The 24,371-nt window shown below is 45.8% G+C and overlaps 1 protein-coding gene across 2 annotated transcripts in view; it reads left to right on the top strand.

Moving 5' to 3' along the window:
- The window catches only part of Vsnl1 (visinin like 1), a 66,568-nt gene extending 45,577 nt beyond the window's left edge, over positions 1 to 20,991 (top strand). The window contains exons 2-3 of one of the 2 annotated variants that reach the window (XM_038320227.1): positions 9,908 to 10,123; positions 20,794 to 20,991. In XM_038320227.1, coding sequence (XP_038176155.1) covers positions 9,908 to 10,123; positions 20,794 to 20,991 — 414 coding nt within the window. The remainder of the gene's footprint in view (positions 1 to 9,907; positions 10,124 to 20,793) is intronic. The other variant, XM_038320228.1, reaches the window with a different exon arrangement.
- Positions 20,992 to 24,371: the final 3,380 nt, after the last annotated feature.

Here is a 24,371-nt window from a genome sequence, read left to right as displayed (position 1 = left end):
CTCCTCTTCTCATCCATGTGATAAGAGTGTTCATGCTGAGCTGAAATGATTCATCCATGAGTCATCCACTAAAGTAGTAATGACAACGAGACTTGCAGCCAAATGGTAAGCCTCCCTCCTCACAGTTGACTTCAGGACCCTTCAGAACACACTTCTCCCCTTGGACTGACCATTGGGTGGGGCTGCAAGGAGCGCCACCTGTTGGAGCAGGTTTGCTATGCTATTGTTTACACATTCAGCAGATGTTTATTCAACACCTACTGTGTACCCGGCCTAGTACCAGGCACCAGAGATTAAAGTGGTGGCATTTCCTGCTCTATTCAGGTCACCGACGACCTAAGTCAGCAGTCCTGTGGGCAACTTCACGACTGTAATAACTGTCGTCAAAGATGTGAATGCAGCAGGTTGATCTGACCCAAGAACTGAAAAGCGAGCATGAGGTGGGTGGACAATGTTAGGACTATTTCTTAAGACGAGCCTCTCCGCCCATGCAAATAATTCCAAACAGACCAAATCAGACCAAATAAAAGATGCCCATGTTTAATGCAGTACTCCTGGATAGCACAGGGAAAGCATGGCAAGGGGAGGAGAGAGAAGGGGAGACCAGGCAAAACCCGGAGACCACGTGTTCATTATCTGGGGGACAGCCTAAACCGCCTGTGGGAGTGACCCTGACCCCCCTGCGGAGGGGTCACCGCTTGGCAGGTTTTCATGACCCTCCCTGGGGAGGTGGAGTTTGGACTGAGGCAACTCTCAGGGGAGGGGGCTTCCAAAGATGGATGCCGAGGGCTAGGATAGACAGAGGGCTAAAAGAGGAGCATTTCCAACAATGGCAGCAGCAGGATAATGCTCCACACACCATGGGGCTACAGCCAGAGGGCACAGCAAGAGCCTGGAGGGGTTAACAGAAAGCTCAGGAACAGAGACCTTGAAACTGGACAGAATTGTGCCAACAGCAGTTGGAGTCCTGGGAGAATCCTTGCTTCCTCTGGAGTTATGGGGAGATTGGACTGGAGACCAGGGAATGGATGGGCAGGAGGAGTCAAGAGCTAACAAGGTACCATGTGAGTGGAATTAACAGGGCAGCCAAAGCATTGGGGTCACTTCCAGGTTAAGACCTCATGGGACTGAAAAGCTGGTGGCCAAAACCAAGTACCAGGTTGACCTTAAGGACACTTGTCAGCCAGAAACCTAGCACAGGTACACTTTAGTCTGTTATGACATCATTTCCCCTTCCAGGCATAACATGACCATCCTGTTGTCATCTTGGAGTAAAGATGCCCTGGGCCTGGCAGTGATGGAAGTAACCAGACTAGCACATGATGGCTGGGTCTACAATAGTGGTGATGAAGTTGTATATACCCCACAGAAGGAGAATGGGTCACATGACCCTCAGCTGGGATTCCAGCTGTCACTCATTCCTCTCCTCTATCCCTAAGCTGCAACATATTAGGATGTATAAAGGAAGTAGAAAGCTGACTGCAAGTGAGACTCCACACTGAGCTTCTCTGAGGTCATCGTCCACAACAGGATGAGACTTTGCTGTTGTGTGGTTGATTAGGGGTCATCCATATTCTGGGAGTGACCCTTTCCCCCTGCTTTGTAAGTAAGCTGGATAAACACATAGATTTGGCAAGTCCAATTTTGGTTTGTTATGGGTTTCCTATCTCGGGTATATACATACATATATACATATACTTACATGTATGTGTGTGTGCATTATGTATATGTGTGTGTGTTCACATCTCCTCAGGAAATGTTAATGCAACACACCCCAGCACAGATCGCATGTTCACCCAGTGGCAAATTTTGAAACTATGAGGGACCAGAACTTTGATGAAGACTGTGCTAGGTCCAGCCACACCTTCTCATATACCTTAGTGGTGTTATCTTATGCTAATCACTCAACTGCTTAAATTTTATTCTTTTGAGTTGGGGGACGTGGCCAGGGCAGAAGGCTAATATAGAGGGACAGGGAAATGAATGCAATCCAGATGCATGATGTAAAAGATACAATGAATAAATAAATAAAAGCTAAAAAGAAAAAAAAAGCTTTAAAAGTACCACAGTCTTTAAAAGTTCAAACGCATTCAAAGTTCAGTTCCTTCCAAGTATCTAGTCTCTTTAAAAATCAAAATCTCTTTTAAACATTCAAAATCTCTCAATATTGACAGAGGTTTCTGTCCTGCCTGGTCCTGCGGCCATTCAGTCCCAAAGAAACACACAAAGGTCTACATTAATCATAAACTGGTTGGCCTATTAGCTCAGGCTTCTTATTAACTCTTACATCTTACATTAACCCCAAATTCTTGCCTGTGTCAGCCAAGTTGTTTGATACTTTTTGTCAGCGAAGCATTCTCATCTTGCTTCCTCTGCATCTGGATGATGACTGCAGACTGAGTCTTTCCTCTTCCCGGAATTCTCCTGGTCTGGTTACTCTACCTATACTTCCTGCTTGGTCACCCCACCTATACTTCCTGCCTGGCTACTGGCCAATTAGCATTTTATTAACATTTTATTAAAGCAATATAAGCGACAAATCTTTACAGGGTAGAAGACCATTGTCCCACAGCATCTCAACTGTGGGCTCCTGTAAATAACAAAATTAAACACTTTCTTAACTTTAGGAGGGAAGAACCAGGGCACAGGCACAGTTACAAAACAAAACAAATTGGAGTAGAAAGAACTCAGTGTCCAATACCTGGGATTCATTCACCATCTTTTGGACTCCTCCAAAGACTAGTTGGGTCACTTCTCTGGTTCCGCCCTCTGCAGCACACACAGCTTGTCTTCTAGGCTCCAGTTGGCTCTACTCCATAGCTACTACTGTTCTTGGTCATCCTCCCATGGTACTGGCATCTCCAACTTCTGGAGTCTCTTGCTGTGCCCGGGCTGCACTATCACGCATAACCTCTCCTGGGTTCTCTTCAGGGACTGCAACGCTGTCACAAAGTGCCAAGCCTCAGCTGTTCTCCATGACCCCTTCATGCCTTCAAAACCAGCACCACTGGGATGACTATTACTCTATCAAGCTCAGCTACCAGCAGGAGGTACTACTGTCTTGACCAAGTCTAGAATACAGCTTCTGTGTGCCGACCCCAAGGAAACACTTTCCTGAAGATTTCACTTCAATGATGCTGGTCTCTTCTTAATCCAAGCTGATTTCTCAGCTCCAGCAGACCAGCACTGAGTCTCCCAGCAAAGTTTAGGTTTCACTTTAGTAGTTCCGATATGTTGTTGATCACAATGGATTCTTTAGCCCCAGCTAACCAGAGCCACAGAATCTTAATTCAAAATAACAAATTGGGGGGGGGGGGGGTGGGCTAGAGAGATGGCTCAGAGGTTAAGAGCATTGCCTGCTCTTCCAAAGGCCCTGAGTTCAATTCCCAGCAACCACATGGTGGCTCACAACCATCTGTAATGAGGTCTGGTGCCCTCTTCTGGCCTGCAGGCATACACACAGACAGAATATTGTTTACATAACAAAATAAACAAATATTAAAAAAATAACAAATGGCCTCAATAGTGTTTAAACTTCCCTTTGAGACTTCCCAAACCAGGCCTCTGTCTTCTGCACTGCCCTCAACATTCTTATCTTCCAAACTCTTACAGAATAGCCCACTGAGATCACAGCACTAAATGGCCTTTCTAGCCCAAAGTTCCAAAGTCCTTCCACAGTCCTCCCCAAAACAACAGGGTCAGTCAAGGCTGTGACAGCAACACTCCACTATCCCGGTATCGGTTCATTTTAGTCAGGGTTACTGTTGCTGTGATGAAACACCATGACCAAAGCAACTTGGGGAGGAAAGGGTTGATTTGGTTTATGCTTCCACAACCACAATGCATCACCCGAGGAAGTCAGGGCAAGAACTCAAACAGGGCAGAAACCCAAAGTCGGGAGCTGATGCTGAGTCCATGGAGAGGTACTTGCTCCTCCAGGCTTGCTCAGCCTGCTTTCTTACAGAACCCAGGACCACCAGCCCAGGGATGGCACCACCCATAATGGGCTGGACCCTTCCCCCCCATCAATCACTAATTAAGAAAACGCCTACAGGCTTGCCTACAGCCCTATCTAATCGAGGTTTGTTTGTTTGTTTTTCATTGAGGTTCCCTCCTTTCAGGTGACTTTAGCTTGCATCAAGCTGACACAAAACTAGCCAGCACAAGCAGTTACTGTGCCTGTGGTCCTAGGTGTGTAGATGTTCCAAAACAAAAAGAGACTGAGATTAGCCCAGGGGCAGACTGCTTAGCCGCTTCTACCTAAGAAGCTGAGTTTAAACCCTTTAAACCCCAGCACTGCTAAACAAAAACAGACCAGAAGGGACAGTGGGAGGTCATCTTAATAACAGCTATGGCCTGTGAACAATGCACTCTCTCCAAGGCCGTGTACAGCACAACCACCCAGAGGTCCGCCTCACTTTGGGTCCATCTAGACTTCTCCTTTAGGCTAATTAACTTACAGAATCCCATTCTGTGATCTGAGGACTGGAGGCAGGCCACCGGCAGAGTGCTGAGAGCCCATTCTCCACCGGGCCCTTGGTGTCACACCCTCCTGCCGCAGCACATAGCACACAGCACACATCGCACATCAGTAGGTTGGGACAAGGCCTAGCTAAAGGTCCAACTTGTGCAGCGCCTCCCATTTTCAGGTCAACTGAGGGATTCAAGGGGAATTGATATCTCTCATTACAGAGAAGCAAGAGGACATCTTGCCAAAAGGGGAAACCCTCCTGAGACGAGAACCCCTGTTCTCCCGCCTCCGGCCCCAACCCTCAGCCGCCTACCCCCACGCATCTGCTCTTTAAGTGTCATGTGACTTCTGGGTTGGTGAGCTATATTCCACCAGCAACTAGGAGCAGAGGAGCGCTGAGTGAGGGACAGTGAAGGACAGTAGCCCATATGGATGGCTTGATGCTCTGAGATCACGTCTGTACCCACGCCGGGTGGTCTGGAGGAAGAGGGGCCGATGGCATGACTTCTGGCAGGCACAGAAAGGCTGGGTGGGCCTCACCACCTCTTAGAGGAAATGGACATCTCAATCCTCTCACTCGATAGACCCTGCAAAGAAACACAGGGACAGCCCCCTGTCTCAGGAAAAGCTTCCTCTGTGAACTGATCCTGTTTCTACCAGAGGGAGAGACGCAAAGAGCACAGGCTCGTCACAGGGTCTTTAGCTTCTCTTGAGTCTGAGTCTTCTCAGGGTAGGAGTGTGGAGTTCAGGCAGGGACTTGGGAGACTCGGGTGGTACTTAAACTCTAGGCAATGCAGAAGAGCAAAATGTCATCAGCAGCCTGGTGATAAGATGGGAGGAAGTGCCCGCACAGCTTCCTAAAGTTCAACCTCATAACGTTTATTACTCTCGTCTGGGAATTTATGTACAATTTGTTATACATGGTTTTTAGGCTTATTTATGAAGTGGTTTAATTAATGTCCTGTCTTGTTACTTTTCTGTTACTGAGATGCAACACCATGACCAAAGCAATTTATGGAAGAGTTTAGGGAGGTTTCGAGTTTCAGAGGCTGAGTCCATGACTATTGTGGTGGGGGCCATGGCAGCAGGCAGGTAGGCATGGCGCTGGAGCAGTATTTGAGAGCTTATATCTAGATCCACAAGCACCAGGCCGAGAGAGCAACTGGACATAGTGTGGGCTTTAGAAATCTCAAGTGACATACATCTACCAACAAGGCCACACCTCCTAATCCTTCCCCAAAATAGTTCCACCAACTAGGGACCAAGGATTCCGATATATTAGCCTATTGGGACCATTCGCATTCAAACCACCACAAAGCCCTTCCACTGTCATTAATGCCTTCTGTGTTTTTTTTCTGTTTGTGTTACCAACATGTAACATAAGATTGACACATAGTCACTCTCCTGACAGGTTTTTTGTTTGTTTATTTGTTTTTTGTTTGTATTTTATTTGTTTGTTTTTGAGACATGACTTCTCTGTGTATCTTTGGCTGCGCTGAAACTCACTCTGTAGACCAGGCTGGCCTCAAACACACAGAGATCCACCTGCCTCTGCCTCCCGAGGGCTGGGATTAAAAGAGTGTACCCCCACACCCGGCGTGATTTTTTTTTTAATTAAAGAATGAACCAGTCTTTAACATAGCCCTTGCTTGCATTTTCAGCGTTTCTCAGAAGCACATAGATGCCACCAGCAGGTGGCAATGAGCACAGGAGAGAATTTCAGGCTTTGGGGACGATGGAAGCTAGGAATTACATAACCGTTCAGCAAATCTGGATTTCTGTTTATTTCCTCAACCAGTTCCCGACTAAGAGAATCACAAGGTGTGGCAGGCATGGCTGGATGGATATAAATTCATATCCCTGTAAACTTTACAGCCTAGTTCTTAAACAAGCTCCACATTAAAAAAAAAATGGGGGTGGGGGTTTAAGACAGGGTTTCTCTGTGTAGCCCTGGCAGTTCTAGGACATGCTCTGTAGACCAGGCTGGCCTCAAACTCATGGATATCTACTTGTCTTTGCCTCCCAAAAGCTGGGATTAAAGGTGTGTACCACCACTGCCCAACTTTAAAATGAAATGGATAAGAGCAGGTTTTATTATAAGGATTAAATATATGAGGTAAAACTAGTATCTTATACAGACATAGGTGTAGTCTCAATGTTCATTTTTAAAGCCAGTGTGGTGTTGCATGCCTGTATTTCCAGCACTTTGGAGATGGGAACAGACGGATTCAGTGTTCAAGGCCAGCCTAGGTTACAGGGGAACCCTACCTTAAAATAGTAATTAAAAAATTCATGGCCAACAAAAATTACTTCCATATCAATATTTATTACAGGAGTTGAGGCAAAATGGATGGAGCTGGAGAAAAGCCAAGAAGACTAAGGGGGGGGAGGGGAAATGGCAGCATTCTCAGGCTCCGTTCTTCTCAAGAAAAATAAGTTTTGAGTTCGTGACCCTGATTTCCTTCTTGAAGAAACTAAAGAGAGCGTGGCTCCATTTTTCTGTGATGACCCATCCAAGGTTAGATCAGGCCATCAAAAGGAGAGATGTTCTCCAATCATAAAACCTCAGAACACAGCAGAAGGAGTTTTCAGAGGAAATCATAACTCCAGATACGTGACGGCTCTCAAGTAATCACCGGCTTCTTCCCCAGTAAACACAATAGCATCAGTAAATAGACCTTGCGCCGGGCATGTGTAACTTTCATAGTCCAAAATCTGTGATCGATTTCTCTCTCAAGAATTTCCAGTTCTAAATTAATTTTTAATATACTGACCTACAGTGCCCAGCTATTTTTAGACAAAGCTGTCTGCTACCCTTTAACTTAAAGTATGCTGAGAGTCATAGAAGGTGGGGATATCACACTTCCAAAAGATGCCTGGAAAGAAGAAATGTGCCCAGTGCTCTCTGGTGACAAACCACCTAAGGGGATCTTCGAAGGATTGGCTCTGCCCTCATCCAGGGTCCAATCTCATGCACCAGCCCTACCTACAGGTAGATGGGCACATCAACAACACCCACCTAAAAAGGGACATCCTCCACTGGCGCCCATGATGCCCAAAGAGCAAACATGCAAGTTGAGATGTGTCAGGTATGAATTTGGTCCTTCCTGCATTCAAAACCTGGCTTCCAGTCCTCACATTCCAGCCCCTCAGTAGCTAGAGGGGCAGGGATGAATGAGAAAGAGAATCCTGCTGAGCAGGCCAAGAGGAAGAAAGCACTTCCCTGCAGACCACGCCCCCTCCCAAGGTTCCCTGGGCTCTGCTGACTCTTAGCAGTTAAAAAGTCCATTGCAGACACCGAATGACTCCTGCAATGACTATATAGTCCAGAAGCACACGGGCTTCAAGCTGTTGGTTTCTGCCTCCCCAGCCCCTAGAATGGCTCTCAAAGAAATCCTTGAAATTTTGTACTGAAAAGGGGAAGTTGGGAGAGATAGGGGAAGTTGGGAGAGATGATAGGATGTGCTCGGGGATCTAGGAGACAGGAAACAAGATAAGGTTGATGGCCAGGAATGCTGTTCTCTGTTCGTAAACCCAGCACTTGAGAGGTAGGAGCAGATGGGCACCTGTTTTGAGTGAGTACCAGGCCAGCCAGGTTTGCAGAGTGATACTGTTTCCAAAAAAGGGAAGGGATGATGGGGACTGGTGAAAAAATTAAGTAGTTATGAAGTTTTTAGTCTGAGATAATAAAAAAAAAATAGAAACATTTGCCCTTGTTTTAAGTCTCTGCATGCTGGAGTGATTTGGGCTGCACAATGACAGATGTGGGAACCAGTGTGGAAAAGTAACATCTACTGAGAAGAGTGGTTCTCAGCCTTCCTAAGGCTGCAGCCCTGTAATACAGATCCTCCTGTGGTGGTGACCCCCAACCATAAAATTATCTTTGCTGCTACATCATAACTGCAATTTTGCTACAGTTATATACCAATGTAATGTAAATACCTGATGTTTCCAGTGGTCTTAGACAACCCCTATTAATAAGTCAGGCGACTCCCAAAGGGGTCATGATCCAGATTGACAGCCGCTGTACTAGCCACAGCCTGCAGTGGCCTCCGCTGCCCCTGTTATTCGATGTCTTTTCTAGGTCACACATGTTGAGTCCTGATATGGAAAGGCCTGTTTTATTTCTTTGGCAAATTTTCTTTTTACTGTTTTAAAATGAATCATTTTATTATTGGTCAACATGTGCTGTGTGTGATGTATGATGTGTGTATGAATGTCACAGATGCCATAGCATGCAGGTGGAGGTCGGGACAATTTGGGGGAGTCAGTTCTGTTCCCCACCCCCCAGTGACAATCAAACTCAGGTAACTTTGCGTGCTGAGCCATCTCGAGGGACCTGGAGGGAACTCGCCTGCTTTCCAATGTGCTTCTGAGTGCAGGGAGATGTGGCTGGGCAGGGAGGAGGAGAACGCAGCAGACAAGCTTTACCCACAGCCCCAGTAACAATGACTCCAAGGAGAGATGAGTATTAGTTGACCATATGGTCCCTCTGCTCAAGCAAAACTTAGGGCAGGAACAAGAGAGAGCAACCATGGTCCTCTGCCACTGATTCCTACCTAGGACAAATTCATCCAGAAAAGCAAGCACACCTTCCATGCGGGCTTTGGACAGAGCAGTTTGTTTTGTTTCTTTTGGGGGTCTTGAGATACATGTGGTGGTCAGTGCTCAGAGCTGCCTGCTGTTTGTGACAGGACTAGGACCCTGTCTTGGGGGCAGCAGGACCACTGTGAATTGACACTAGAGGTCCTGGCCTCCTGTAGACATCCCCCCTCCCATCCAGTCTCTGTCACCCACACAGCCTGTTGCCTGCAGGTTCTGTGAAGAGAGCCCTTTATGTCTCTCACAATAGGCCCTGGTCATGTTCTATTTTTAATGGATTTTAAATGTCTGTTCTGCAAAGGAAAAGTCCCTGGAAAAAAAAAAAAAAGGCTGGAATCTCACCCAGGGAGGTGACACAGTGTGTCCTGGCACCAGAGAAAGAGGCAGAAAACTGGTCCCTGCAGGTCCCTGCCTCCTGTGGTGTGGTGAACCTAGTGGAACTCGAAGCTTATGTTGAACCACCTAGGTGGCCTACTGCCTGCCTCCGCCCTGTCCCTGAAGGAGAGTGACGAAAGAAGCTACAAAAAAGGAAGGTCCTGACTAGACCTCACCTGTGTGGAAGCCACATGCCACCACAGGAAACGCTCTGTACCTGTGCATAAGGATAAGTGGCGAGAAGGCCTCTCCGTCTGCCTCCCTTCCCTTGATCGTCATGGTGCCAGTGCCTTCTGCTGACGGAAGGTCAGCACAGCCTCCAGCCGTGCTGAGCAGCCAGGCTACACTACAGTGCTGTGAGCCTCTCTGCCGCTCCTCACCCCTGCCTCTATGTCGGGGTACCTCTCTGCGCCCGTCCGTCCTTCTGTTTCTGACCCCTGCCTTGTGTCTTCTTTGCAGTTCTTCCCTTACGGAGATGCCTCCAAGTTCGCACAGCACGCCTTCCGCACCTTTGACAAGAATGGTGACGGCACCATCGACTTCCGAGAGTTCATCTGCGCCCTGTCCATCACCTCCCGGGGCAGCTTTGAGCAGAAACTGAACTGGGCTTTCAACATGTACGACCTGGACGGTGACGGCAAGATCACCCGGGTGGAGATGCTGGAGATCATTGAGGTGAGTCTTTGAGAAGGGACAGAAGGTAGTGTGGGTAGGGAAGACCCCGCCCCCAGAACCAGATTGGGCAGGTGCCCCTAGAGCTATTTTTCTCACTCTCTGGGAGCCTGCTAGTTACATCCAGGCTTTGGTTTCTTCTGCATGGTTCCCACTGCAGTGCAAGGGATGTCAGTCACAGAACAAGAGCCAGGCCCTTCCTGACACCTAAAACTGGAGCTTTAGGTGGCCACTCACTCAGTACAAGGTCTTCAACCAACAACAACAACAACAAAATGGACTTTCTGAGAGCAAAGGGTATTTATTGCCAGGGTTAGTGTCTTCAGTTTCTAATCTAGCTGGGCTCTGTTGAACATGGCAACCCCTTCCTTAGACCAGTTTGAAAGGGACAGAAGTCCAGTGAAGCTGTAGGGGGTTCCCTCCAGATTCCATGGAATCCAGAGAGCTTTTCCAGTTGTGTTAGCAGGAACCCATGATTCCTCTGCCCACTGTTCTGGTTCCACCATCACCATTTCTCCTTGGGTGCTGCTTCTTGGATGTACCAGCCCACTTGGCTGTCCCATAGTGCTCAGTCTCTCTTTCTTCTCTCCACTTTGGGCGGAGGATGCAACCTTTCCCTTAGGCTCCTCCTTACATCACCTGACTCCATTTATGTCATACTTCCCAGCGAGCCTTCTTTCCCGTAATCCTCCTCAAGCATGCCTACTGTATCCCAGAGCAATCTAACCCTACCGCGAAGGGGTCATCAACCCAGGTGACCCTTCCTATCGACGATATAACAAAACACAGATCCTGGACAGAGAAGGGCTCTACACACCCACTGCTATATCCCAGAACCCGCAGGCACTCAGAGTTGATGGACGCATTGGCGTCGTTCATTAAATTAAAAGGTCTTGGTGTGCCGGTACATCCCTGCCCCAGCCCCTATGGTCGGGGAGAGAGATACTCTACAGATCATGGACAAGACAGAGCTGAGATGAGCATAGTAGACAGCAGCCCAAACCCAAGAACCCTTTCCCATTCTGCCACTCTCCTACAGCCCCCTTGCTGGAGTCCTGCCTCTAGCCTGCCCAGCCCTGAAGTTGGGCTCAGGCTCTTCTAATCCTCGCCCTGTATACAAGGAGGAGCCTTGTCCTCCTCTGGCTTTTTCTGCTCTATCATCAGTGTGTCTAGGACCCCTCCAAGATGCTTAACAAATAGTATGTCACTTCTCTATTTAATGGTCACTTATTCATGAGACTAGCTATAGCTTAAATTTTCTAAGCATGTAGCCTTGTTTTTTGTTTTGTTTTGTTTTAATCTCCCTCACCATTCAATCTTCAGTCCTTTGTTCATGTTCATATGCAACCTGGCTCTCTCTCCAAGCTCCCTGTGATCTTCCTTCTCAATGGGTTTTTCCAAGTTTCTTCTTCTTGACCTCTGGCCGCATTTCTCCTGCTCATGACCAATCCCGTTATCCCCTGAACTTGTTCTCAAATCTTTGTTAATGCCCTTTAGCCAAAGACCACCAAAAACATTCCTGCTGTCACACAAGTAGCACTTATTATTAACCAAGGCAAATTCAGAAAGGAGGGCCACTGGCTACTGTCCCAGGTAGGGTTACCACTGCTGTGATGAAACACCATGACCAAAGCAACTCAGAGAGAGAATGGTTTATTTGTCTTACGTTTCACATCGTGGTTCATCTTCAAAGGACCACGAACCCAAGCAGGGCAGGAACTCAAGCAGGGCAGGAACTGGCTGGCTATGGAAGGATACTGCTTACTGGCTTGCTCAAGATGTCTTTCTCAGTCTGCTTTCTCATAGCCCTGCAGGACCACCAGTTCAGGGATGGTACCACCCACAGTTGGTGGTGCCCTCCCCCATCCATCGCTAGTTCAGAAAACGCTCTCCAGTTTTGCCCACAGTTGCATCTTATGGAGGCATTTTCTCAATTGAGGCTCCCTCCTCTCAGATGTCTCTAGCTTGTGTCAGTCAAGTTGACGTAAGCCCAGCCAGCACAGCCACTGTACTCACAACTGTGACTAAATGCTGAGGAGGAGAGGTTTATTCTCGTGCAAGGTTTAAGGTTACATCCAGTCTTTCATAGGAGGGAAGGCTGAAGCCTGGAGCTCAAAGCAGCTGATCATATTGTGTCCGGTTGTCAAGCAAAGAGATGGGTGCTGACGCTCAGCTTGCTTCCTCTTTTGATTTGGTGTAGAACCCCATCCTATGGAAAGACACCGCCCACAGTTAAGGTACATCTTTGTACCTCAGTTAATCTCATCTAGAAATTCCTTTATGGATACTCCAGAGATTTGTCTTGTAGATGATTCTAGATCCCATCAATCTGGCAATGAATCCTAATCATCGCAGAGGTCATCAGGACTTATAGGATGGGAATTTTGCTAGGGTGGGGTCCGAGGAAGCAGGGCTCACTCTGCACTGGGTACTGTCACATAATGGAGAAGGGAGAAGCCTCCATGGCACACTACCTCAACAAATCCCATCTTTAAAAAAAATTAAGAGTATTAAGGCTAAAGCTTTGGTTGCTAAAGAAGCAGTGGTTGTTCGTCTTAGATGCATGACTTTCTGTGATTTGGACTTGTTCAGACATGGTCTACAGAGTGTCTTTTACATGATTTGCCATGGCCATTGGTGTTCTATGAAACCAATCATATGTGACTGGAGAGTGTCAGGTGTGTCTGTGAGAACCAGATGAGCCACGTTAGCACTCAGGGTCCCCGGATCACACCAGGTAGCTCCCTGGACGCTGGCAGCAGCTTTGTTTTCTCAGACATGGGCTATTTCTCTTTCTTTTCCTTTCTAGTTCTTTTTTCCTCCTTCCAACCCTGTGCATTTTCATCTTTTGGGTTGTGATCCTAGCCTTTAGCAGCTGAGCCATTGTTCCAGCCTGACCCCGTGCATTCTCACACAAGGGTTTGTGGGTGGATTTCTCATCTGTTTTGGGTGGAGTGTGTGTGATTTTTTTTTCTCCTTTGCTATGATGAATATCACATCTTATTACCTATATGGTACTGTTTTTATTCAGAGTGTTGAGGGCTGTTTGGAAAAATGGATCAGTTGCAGGTGGGTTAGATGGTCTCTCTAAGCCTTGTTTAGGGTAGTCCAAGGAGGAGCTTTCTTCAGAGTTAGTTTTCCTATAGCCCCTGAGCCTGTTCTAAGGTCTCTATGAATGACGTCATGTATTCACTGAGGTCTTTCCACTCTGAGTGGGTAGGACCTTCCCTGAGTAAGATGGGACTTTATTCATGCATGCAAATAAAAAAGGCATATAATCGATATGAATGCAAGTAGAAAAGGGGGTTTCAGAAGACTGAGCCCAGAGGCACGAAAATGTTTAGACAAGAACATGAAGAGCAATCGGTAAGGCAGATTGAGAATGATTGACAGGGCTGGGGAGTCCAGAGTCAGAGCCTGTCAAGCATGAGGGTCTGAGTTCTATCCCCAGCATCCATATAAACGTGCCAAGCAGCGTGTTACACAAGCATCCCAGTGCTGTGGAGATGGAAATAGGAGGATTTCTGGGCTTGCTGGCCAGTCAGTCTTGCCTGATTGATGAGCTCAAATTTTTGTCTCAAAGATAATGAATGAACAGCATTCCTGGGGATGGCACCAAAAGTTTTCTTCAAAACATACACATGCATGTGCACTTGTACATATACAAGCACATTAATAATAATAATAGTAATAATAATAATAATAATAATAATAATAATAATAATAATAAGAAGAAGAAGAAGAAGAAGAAGACAAAGAAGAAAAAGAAATGAATCAAAGTTAAAAAAAGAATAGAAAGTGCAGACATTTTCAAGGGAGAAGGAATATGCGGTCCAGAAAAAAAATTTAGAAAAAAAAATCTATCAGTGTTCTTCAGCCAAAGACCACCAAAAACATGGACACATCTTTGAGGACTGATGGGATCTGGAAAGCTAGAAGCTGTTAGTGACTTGGCTGCAGGGTTGGATGGGAGATTCAGAGATAGTGTAGAAGAGTCTTACAAGATTTGTTCTCCAAGGAAGAAAGGAATAGCCCCGCCCCTGAACATTCCGGGTACTCTGCAAACTCCCTCTACTTTGGCTGGCCAGGAGATGGTCACCAGCCCTGTCAGCACAATTGTTCAGGAGCTTCTTTAATTCCACTTTCTGTGTGCAGCCTAGCAGAGCCCTAAGCAGACTTCTGGAGTTCTCTGCACATCTCCCTCCTCTTGGTCTTCTTTGGCTAATTCTGCTCCCCCCTAAGACTTTGCCTCCTCAAGTTACTGACAAGGGAAGAGGGCTATGTTGCTTGAGGCCTTATCCCTCAGCTGCCACCTGGAGGATCCCTGGTCCTCTCATCTCAAGAACCCCAGTCCTACATTGCCATTGTAAAGTCTAAAAACACTGCCCAGTTTATGGTAGAAGGCAAACTCAGAATATATTATACATGATGGCTGGGGATGATTGACAGGAGAGGGTGCTGTAACAAAATACCTTAGACCCGGTGGTTTATGAACAGCAGAAATATAACCATCATAGGCCTAGAAGCTGAACATCTGAGATTGAGTCCCTGGCAGATTCTGTGTCCTGTTATGTGGTGATATCTTGTTTGTACAAATAAAGCTTGCCTGAAGATCAGAGGGTAGAGCTAGTCACTAGCCACCATAGAGGTCTGGAGGTCTCTACAGACAGACAAGAGGAAGTGATAAGGCGGGAAGAAACACGAACTCAGTCTCTTTTTTTCAGGTGGGAAGTTGAGAGATAAGGTGACTGTGGTTTTGTTCCTTTGTCTCTCTGATCTCTCAGCATTTTCACCAATATCTGATTCCGGGCTTTTATTATTAAGACCTATTAGAACTTTTGCTACATGGTGAGGGGTCATTTCCTGATCTATACAAAGCCTTCTTACTGGTGATTAAATGACGGAAGTGACAAGTATCTGACTGGTCCTTTTTCATAAGGACCTTGATCCCATTCATTAAGGTACTGCCCTTGTGGCCTAGTGTCTTCCTGTCTTAGTTACATTTCTATTGCAATGATGAGACTCTAAGACCAAGAGAACTTATAGAAGGAACAGTTTAACTTGAGGCTCATGGTTCTAGAATCTGTAACCATCATGGCAGAGAGCATGGCAGCTGCTAGGGATGGTGGTGAAGCAGCAGGTGAAAGTTTGCATCTAGATTGGGAAGCACCAGGCAGAGAGAGCAACTGGGAATGTGGTAGGCTTGGAAACATCAAAGCCCGCCCCCAGTGACACACCTCCTCCCATGAGGCCATACCTCTTAATCCTTCCTAAATGGTTCCACCAACTAGGAACCAAATATTCAAACATGAGCCTAGGGGAGGCCATTCTCATTCAAAATACCATATTCAATTCCCTGGCCCCCAAAGGCTTGGAGCAATATCATAATGCAAAATGCGTTGAAGCAAATTTCAGATGTCCTCATAGTTTATCACAGTCTCAGCACAGATTAAACCCCAAAGTCTAAGACTCAAGGCAGTCTCTTAAATTGTAACCCCTGTCAAATCAAAAGTATGTAATCAAATTACATACTTCCAACATACAATGGCAATGGGTGTAATTTATAATCAGATTCAAGGATAGCAAAGTTGAAAATGCAAGTAAAATTTGAGAATTAAACAAGGGGACTGGAGAGATTGTTCAGTTGCTAAGAGCACTGACTGCTCTTGCAGAGAACCCAGGTTCAATTCCCAGCAGCCATATGGCAAATCACAACTGACTGTCACTCCGGTCCCAGGGGATCTGATGCCCTCTTCTGGCACCTGGGATACCAGGAACACATGTGGGGCACACATGTAGGTGAACGGCCTGCACATATAAAACAAGTAAGTAATTTTTTCAAAAAAAAAAAGCAAAAGAAAAATACATGAGCATATAAGCGAAAGGTAAATACAGGAGTTGGTATAGTGATTTCCCTTAAAGCATTTCCTTCTAAGAGGAAGGTGCGGTAGTTTATGAAATAATTGTTCGGGTTTACAGATGAGAGAGGTTGGTGACAAGGTTAAACTCAGGGGTTGTGTATACTTTGGACTTGAGCATGGTTCATTAGATGTTTTAATATTCATTTGAAGCCTCTCAGAAAGGACATGGGGCAGTGCCTACCTATAGCCCCCATATTCAAGAGGCTAAGGCAGGAGGATTATAAGTTCATGGGAAGTCTGGGATACAAAAAGAGCTCAAGACAACCATGGGACACATTAGTGAGGCCCTGTCTCAAGAAAAAAGTGAAAAGGGCATGTAATTATAACTTTAGACAATATTCCCAGTGCTTTGTATGTGTGTGTTGGTGTGGTTTTGTTTTAGAGATACTCTTTTTTTTTTTTCTCAATTAGGTCAACATTTTAGACTTTCAGTATATAAGAAATGTGACCCAAGTCTCTTGCCAACCCTAGAGGGTTGTCCCAGGTGTCCAAGGAGATGTCCCCAGCTAGGTCCTTGGGCAGCAGAGGAGAGGGTGCCTGAACTGGCCTTATCCCATAGCCACACTGATGAATATTTTGCATATCACCATAGAACCTTCATCCGGTGATAGATGGAGACAGAGACAGAGACCCACATTGGAGCACTGGACTGAGTTCCCAAGGTCCAGATGAAAAGCAGAAGGAGGGAGAACATGAGCAAGGAAGTCAGGACTGTGAGGGGTGCGTCCACCCACTGAGACAGTGTGATTGATCTAATGGGCGCTCACCAAAGCCAGCTGGACTGGGACTGAACGAGCATATTATCATACCGGACTCTCTGAATGTGGCTGACAAAGAGGGCTGGCTGAGAAGCCAATGATAATGGCACTGGGTTTTGATTCTACTGCATGTCCTGCCTTTTTGGGAGCCTAGTCTGTTTGGATGCACTTTCCTAGACCTGGATGGAGGGGGGAGGGCCTTGGACTTCCCACAGGGCAGGGCACCCTGACTTCTCTTAGGACTGGAGAGGGAGGGAAAGGGAGGGGCATGGGAGGTAAATGGGAGGAGGGGAAGAGGTGGAAATTTTTAATAAATAAGTAAAAATAAATAAAAATTTAAAAAAAAGAAAAGCTGGCAAAAAGCAAGGCAAATTAAGGCCAGGCATTCAAAACTAAGGAAAAAAAAAAAAAGAAAAGAAATGTGACCCAGATCCGTAGGTTAGCTGTTTCTTCCTCCTCCTGTGATCCCTTAAGTTTCTGCCTTTATATCCTGCCTCAGTTGTGTTCCTTCTGCCTGGAATGTGTCTCAAGGCTGTGTATCCAATCACACTCTCTCATACTCAGGTCCAGCCCAACCACACCCTCCTACACTCAGGTCTAGCCCAACCACACCCTCTCACACTCAGGTCTAGCCCAACCACACCCTTCCACACTCAGGTCTAGCCCAACCACACCCTCTCACACTCAGGTCTAGCCCAACCACACCTCTCACACTTTGGTCTAAATTTTCTCACCTTGGTCAGTTTTACCTCTTGCTCTCCTTCTGACTTCCCACCTTGCATTGAGCTGAGGTAGCCTGCAGCTGACAATTTAGCAAGGAATGATGTCTTAGTTAGGGCTAATACTGTTATGAAGAGATGCCGTTACCAAGGCAACTTACAGAAGAAGTATTTAATTGGGAGCTTGATTACAGTTTCAGGGGGTGGATCCATGACCGTCAAGACTGGAAGCAAGGCAGTAAGCAGGTAGGCATGGTGCTTAAGCTGTAGCTGAGAGTTTACATCAAATCCATAGGCGTGGGTGGGGAGCTGGTTTGAAACTTCAGAGAAAGTCCCCAGCGGCACACCTCTTTCACACATCCTAATCCTTTTCAAGCAGTCTGACCACTGGGGACCAAACATTCAGAAATATGAGCCTATGGGGGGTCATTCCCATTCAAACCACCACAGCCAGCTTCCCTGCAAGGTAGCAGCAGCGAGGCTGATAGGCAAAACAAACAAACAAACGAACAAAAAACAAGTGGCTAACCTTGAGCAGCTCACTGACCCCAGAGGAGAAGGACAAGTGAGTGAGGTGGGTGCTGATTCGACGGGAGACAGATCTGTAGGAGGACAGAGGTAGGTGCAGAGGAAACAGCTGGACCCAGCAGAGAGATAGGGGTGTGACTGGCAGGTCCACACAGGGAGACAGACTAAACGCTTACTTATTTCTTCACGCTAGAAGATACTTTGTCCACAGGGAAGTTCATGGGAAACTTGCTGATGCGTGCTGGGAACGCCCCAGGGACACACGATGTAGAAGGATTCTGTAGGCTATCCTGTGGCATGTTAGGGGTTAATCTGAGGTCAGGCATGCCTTCTCTGATCTGTACTAACCTAGGGTGTAGGACTTATTGGGACTTTCCTTTCTCTGGTGCCATATTCTCAGATACCATTACTGAGATATCAGACTTGCTGCTGAGGTCCCCAGAGGTGTCTCTTGTGTTTATAATTGTCAGAATCCTGACTTTATTAATATAACACTTCTCTTCATGTCTTTTGCCTCATGAGAAACCTTTTGATTTTCTCTTTTAAAGGACAGGGGGACATCACAGCTACAAGCGAATGGTCCTTGTCTCTTTTTAAACTTGCAGGCACAAGAAACAGACTCTGTCTTTTCCTTGCGCACACTCAGGCTACTGGGCTAACCTGGACCCTGTCTACAAATGTAATGGAACTTCTGTCGCTCTTAAAACCTAAAATTCTTAGATTTTTTTTTTTTTTGCTTTTTTTTCCATCATAGATCAAGAGGATCTAGCTACAAAACTGAACATGATGAAATATTGTATTGAAATGGACTTGAGATAACTCGATAAATTAGAATAGAACACACTCCCTAGAGGGTGCCCTCCCTAATAGGCACATTTAAAACCTCTGCATTGAGTTGCACCTTGCAGGCTATAAATTTACCCATTGTAACTGTACAATTCTATGCTGTTTGGGGTGGGGAGGGTAAATTTACAGAGGACTGTAGCACTCACTATAATGTAATTCCAAAGTATTTTTATTCCTTAATTAGACCCCTCATACCCCTGTACCTCCTGTCAACCAACTGCCTCAGTTGACTCAGGCAACTGCCACTGTTTGCCTCTACGGATCTGACGCCGCCCATAAACGGAATCCCATGACTCTGGCGGGGGTCTCTTGTGTCTGGCCGTGCTGGTTCACGTTCCTGCTTCTCGAGATTTACTCAGTTTAAGCTCTCACTGTAGCCCATTCTTTGCCATCGCTAACACACTGTCCCTCCATACAGATTTGTCCTCATTTACTAATTGTAGAGCACGTGTGTTTTTACCACTTGGAGGCTATACGTATTTGTACGCACATTGTCGTGAAAAGTCTTTGCAGCCACGAGCACTTACCTCTCTAAGGCCGTTTTCACGAGAGAAAACTGTGCCTCTCTAGGAAACACCCGCATCGAGAATTAACTGTGGATAATTAGCTGACCTGGGGGACTCTCCTCACTCTGCTCTTTCGCTCATGCTAATCTACAGGTCTTTCGGAACTAACTTCTTTGCAAGCTGAGTTTTAATGCTCTCCCTGCCGAAACAAACTGTGAGCCTCTTGTCAGCTGGGATCATGTCGGTTTTTTTTTTTTTCTCTAAATTCCCAGACCGAGTGTGTGTGTGTGACTGTCATCCCCATCCAAAACTCTGAATATCTGAAATGAGATACGTCATTTTCTTTCCCGATTCTCTTCCTAATTCATGACTCTCCATTTTACCACTGACCTATATGCTTCTTCGGCTCCAAAGCCTGATAATCACCCCCAAATCATCTCCATCTAATTTTCTTGAGATTTACACATATCTGCTTATATTATTCTCATTGAAAACCATTTAAGAATTCCACTGGCATAAATTTAAATTCCTTATCTCCTCTGAAAGAGAATTTTCCAGACTTCCTTCTGCAGCCTCTCTGGAGCGTCATTCTTTACCAACACCCTTCTTGGCTCTTCCCCCTACTGCCTTCTCACTCCATGTCCCTAAATTAAAATGATTTATTTTACTCAACTAATACTTATAGAATCCTTATTATGTGACAAATATAGTGCCAAGTCCTGAAGAAGTGAGAAAAACATGGGATTTCTAGTTTCATGGAATGTACTCTGTTGAGGAAGACAAAGCAACTATAGACATTGTCTTAATTAGGGTTTCTATTGCTGTGATAAAACGCCATGACCAAAATCACCTGGGGAGGAGTTTATTTCATCTTACACATCCAAATCATAGTCCCCTATTGAGGAAAGTTAGAGTGGGAACTCAAGCAGAGCAGGAACGTGGAGATATAAACGGACCAGAAGCCAGGGGAGCACTGTTTACTGACTTGTTCCACACGGCTGACTCAGCCGGCTTTCTTATACTGCCCAAGAACCACCTGCCCAGGCTTGGTACCGCCTCCTGTGTGCTAGATCCTTCCCATCAATCACTAATCAAGAAAATGACATCCAGGCAATCTGATGGAGGTACTTCCTCAAATGATGCTCTTCTTTCCAAGTAACTCTAGCTTATGTCAAGTTGACAGGAAACTAGCTAGCACAATCAATAAAGTGTGTATTATACTCCACTGGGGAAAGAGGTATGGGTTACCATGGGAACGTACAGCATGGGAAGTGAAAGGGAAACTAAGTTTGGAGGGATAAACAGGATCTGATTAGGTGTCGGGAGACAGGGAGAAAAAGCTCTCTGGCTTTCTGGGTTTCCTGTAATATCACCCACCATGTTCTTTCCCCCAAGGCTATCTACAAAATGGTGGGCACCGTGATCATGATGAAAATGAATGAGGATGGCCTCACGCCCGAACAGCGAGTGGACAAGATCTTCAGCAAGATGGATAAGAACAAAGACGACCAGATTACACTGGATGAATTCAAAGAAGCTGCAAAAAGCGACCCTTCCATTGTACTACTCCTGCAGTGCGACATTCAGAAATGAGCTGATGTCAATGCTTGGACTGCACAGAAGTCTTGATGTTCCATTCGGTCTGCAGCTATTCACACACACACATACAGACACAGACACACACACACACGCACACACGCACACACACACACACACAATTGCTTGGACTACCTATCAATGGACTTGCTTCTTGTGTTTGAAACACTTGTGTGCATGAGAATGTCATTTGCTAATGAATTTTAAGAGCATATATTATAAAACAAACCCGGCAACCGGCCACAGTGTGATTCGTGTAACACCATTTCATTCAATCTTCCTCCAAAGCCTGGGCAGAAGCGTGCCACAAAGAGTTCTATGATTTCTTGTACATGTTTTGCTAATGCTTGTGTCTCCTTAATTATATAATGTTAGTAGCACTGAGACCCCCATGGTAATGTAACTTAATTATCAGCTGTGTCACCGTTCTCCTGTGAAACTATACTGGACAGACCCACAGGAGGGGCCCTTGGCTCCCTCTCTGGCCCCCACACAGCTTGTATTATCAGTGACTATAAATGTACTACATTTGCATGCCTTTTGGGTTTGCCTTAATTCTTACCTCATTTGTATCCTCTCAACCTGGAAAGAGCTGTTTTTGGATGAATGCAGCATAAAACTTAAAAATCCTGCTAAATGATAAATTAAGTATATCTATCTATATATCTACAGACACAAAGGTATTATTTATTGAAAGCAAAATACAATGACGAGAATGTATTGATTTCTGCTTGACATTTCAAAGGCTTCCAGAAAGGTGGCAATAGATGTCCCAAATAAATTTCTAACATTTGATTTATTTCCCTAATTCTTCATTTATAATTTTCAGCTTGATGTTCATAATCGTCAGGGGTCAGCTTGCCATGGCTTATGAAGAATACCCTTGAGCAGATGTTTTTTGGATTTGAAAGGGGGGAGGAGTCACTTTCCAACTCCTCATCAGCCCCTCCCCCAAGAAGGGCAATGAATATGGCATGTAACATTGAAAGAAAACAGAAGATTTGTTCATTCTGGAAAACAAATGCTCACTATGTAACAATAAACTTTATCTCAGTGTGACTTTGGCGCCAACAGCGTATTATGTCCTATACAACTCTGGAGGCACAGTTGGTGGGCGGCCGAGGGGTGCCCTCCAGGGTTAGTCGGAAGGAGAAAGCATGCGACTTTTTTATGTTTCACGATGGAACATAACTGATCCTTCTGACCCTGGGGAGGAGAAATCTCATCTAGGACTCTAAATTGGGTTGGCATTTTCGGAGCAGGCCTGGAATTGGGCTTCTTCACACAGGGCAGTCCACTGTGTTTCCTAGGATGGGGACTGCTAGATTTGCATTGCACATGAGCCACAGAACCAAACCAAAAAAAAAAAAAAAAAAAAAAAAAGAAAAGCCTATCAATTTTATTTTAATTGACATAACTTCTGTAGAGCCAGCGCCTACTTATATCAAACACCGCAGCCTCTTTTCTTTATTCAAAGCACTTTTTACCAAGTGCCTCTTTTCCCCCTAACCACTTCCCTTTGTCTTAGTACCACTAAATGACACCGGGATATGATGATTCCATCCAATTCATTTTTCAAGTAGCTGTGACCAAGCAAAGCTTATTTACTCATCGGATACCAAGGTACCTAAATTCTGCCCCCAGAGATGACACTTCCATGCATGAATAGAAGCCCTTGTGCATGGTGAGGTGGAGAAGATGCATGGACAGAGAGGTCTGTGAGATGTTGCACCTACCACTACTGTTCCCTCTCACTTAGTGAGGATAGCATGGGTAAGCTGGGGGTGCCACCTAGTTAAACTAGGCTCCGGTGAACCATTCCTAACCAAGCTTTGCTGACTGCCTATTATCACCCAACACCATTCTTATGCATGTGTGTTTGGAGGCAGCCCATGCAATGCTCATGAAGGTCAAACACCAAGATACAGGAGAAAAACACAGTAAGGTTAGAGCAAGGGGGAGCGATGGGATAGGGTGGTAGCTCTTTCCACAAGGGTGGTGAGGTAACATTAGAAGACCACCCAGAAGGACCACCATAGAGGGAAATAAGGGAAAGAGTTCTGTAACTGATGGAAATTAAATCCTTCAGCAAGCCCACTAGTTCTTTTAAATCCTGTTCGCTTGTTTAGTCCTCCTTGGTGTGATTAGTGTAGACTGACTGGCACAGTTGACCCTGAAGCAAAAGTCATGTGTGCCCTTCGGGTTAGCATCGCTATTCCTGATTATATTGCCCTCCCCATCCTACCTACCCCCCCACCCCCCAAAAAAAGAAACCACTCACAGAAGGACCTATGAGGACATGCCCCAGAACATCTGTGATGGCTGTTTGGAGTATAGGCAGTGGAGTCAATCTACCGACTCATCAGTAGAGGATCAGGTAAGCAGAATACGAAAGTTATCTCAGGTTGGCATCCAATGTAGCCACTGGAGAGGAGACCCGGCATGCACAACATGGAAAATGTTCTAAATGCTGAGTGGGAGAAGAAGAATAAAGTCTGCTACACAGTATAGTAGATATACAAGTGGAAGGCAACCCACAAAAGGACTAGAGTCACATTAGGTGAACGGTGGGTGGTAGCGGAGGTGGTTTCATTACTACTACTCCACAATAACTCAACCCCCATATCTAGTAACTTGAAACAGAAGCATTTTATCACCTCATGTGTTGAGTGTTCAGCTGGCTGGCACTGGTTTGGAGTCTATGGTATACTTGCACTTGTGGCTGGGTTGGAAATGGGCCTCAGGGCCAGGGATGGTTGGACCTAAAGACTTCTCTTCACAGGCTAGCTTGGGTTTCTTTACAAGGTAGCCTGGTAGCAGCAAACACTTCTTATAAGATGATCTCGGCTCCAGCACAACTGATCCTTTTTCTCTGTCCACTTCTACTGGAGTTCCTGGTTCCAAGAGAGCCATATCCTATCTCCTGTTAGGTGAAGCGAAGATCTTGGAGAACATACAGCACAAGGGATTTTGTCATCATCTTCAGAACAGGATATTCCAGTCTAACCTATGGCCACAGCTCACATCTCACATCCCATGGGAAATATGTCTCCCAAGATGCTGTAAGAAATGCATGTCATAATGACTTTGGGATCAGCTTGAGGCCTGATGGGTCATGACTTAAAGGCTCTTTGGATGCAGCATACTGAGTACCCTCTTAGGGTTTCTATTGCTATGAAGACACCATGACCACAGCAATTCTTATAAAGGAAAACAATTGGGGTGGCTTACAGTTCAGAGGTTTAGTCCATTATCATGGTGGAGAGCATGGAGGCTAGGAATATGGTGGCATGCAGACAAACATGGTGCTGAAGGAGCTGAGAATTCTACATCTTTTTTTTTTTTTTTAACTTATGTGCATTGGTATTTTGGCTGCC

This window comes from Arvicola amphibius, chromosome 2, assembly GCF_903992535.2.
Source record: "Arvicola amphibius chromosome 2, mArvAmp1.2, whole genome shotgun sequence".
In the NCBI taxonomy this organism is placed as follows: Eukaryota; Metazoa; Chordata; class Mammalia; order Rodentia; family Cricetidae; genus Arvicola; species Arvicola amphibius.
Note: the sequence above shows the minus strand (reverse complement) of the source record. Positions and strands in the feature narration are given on the sequence as shown.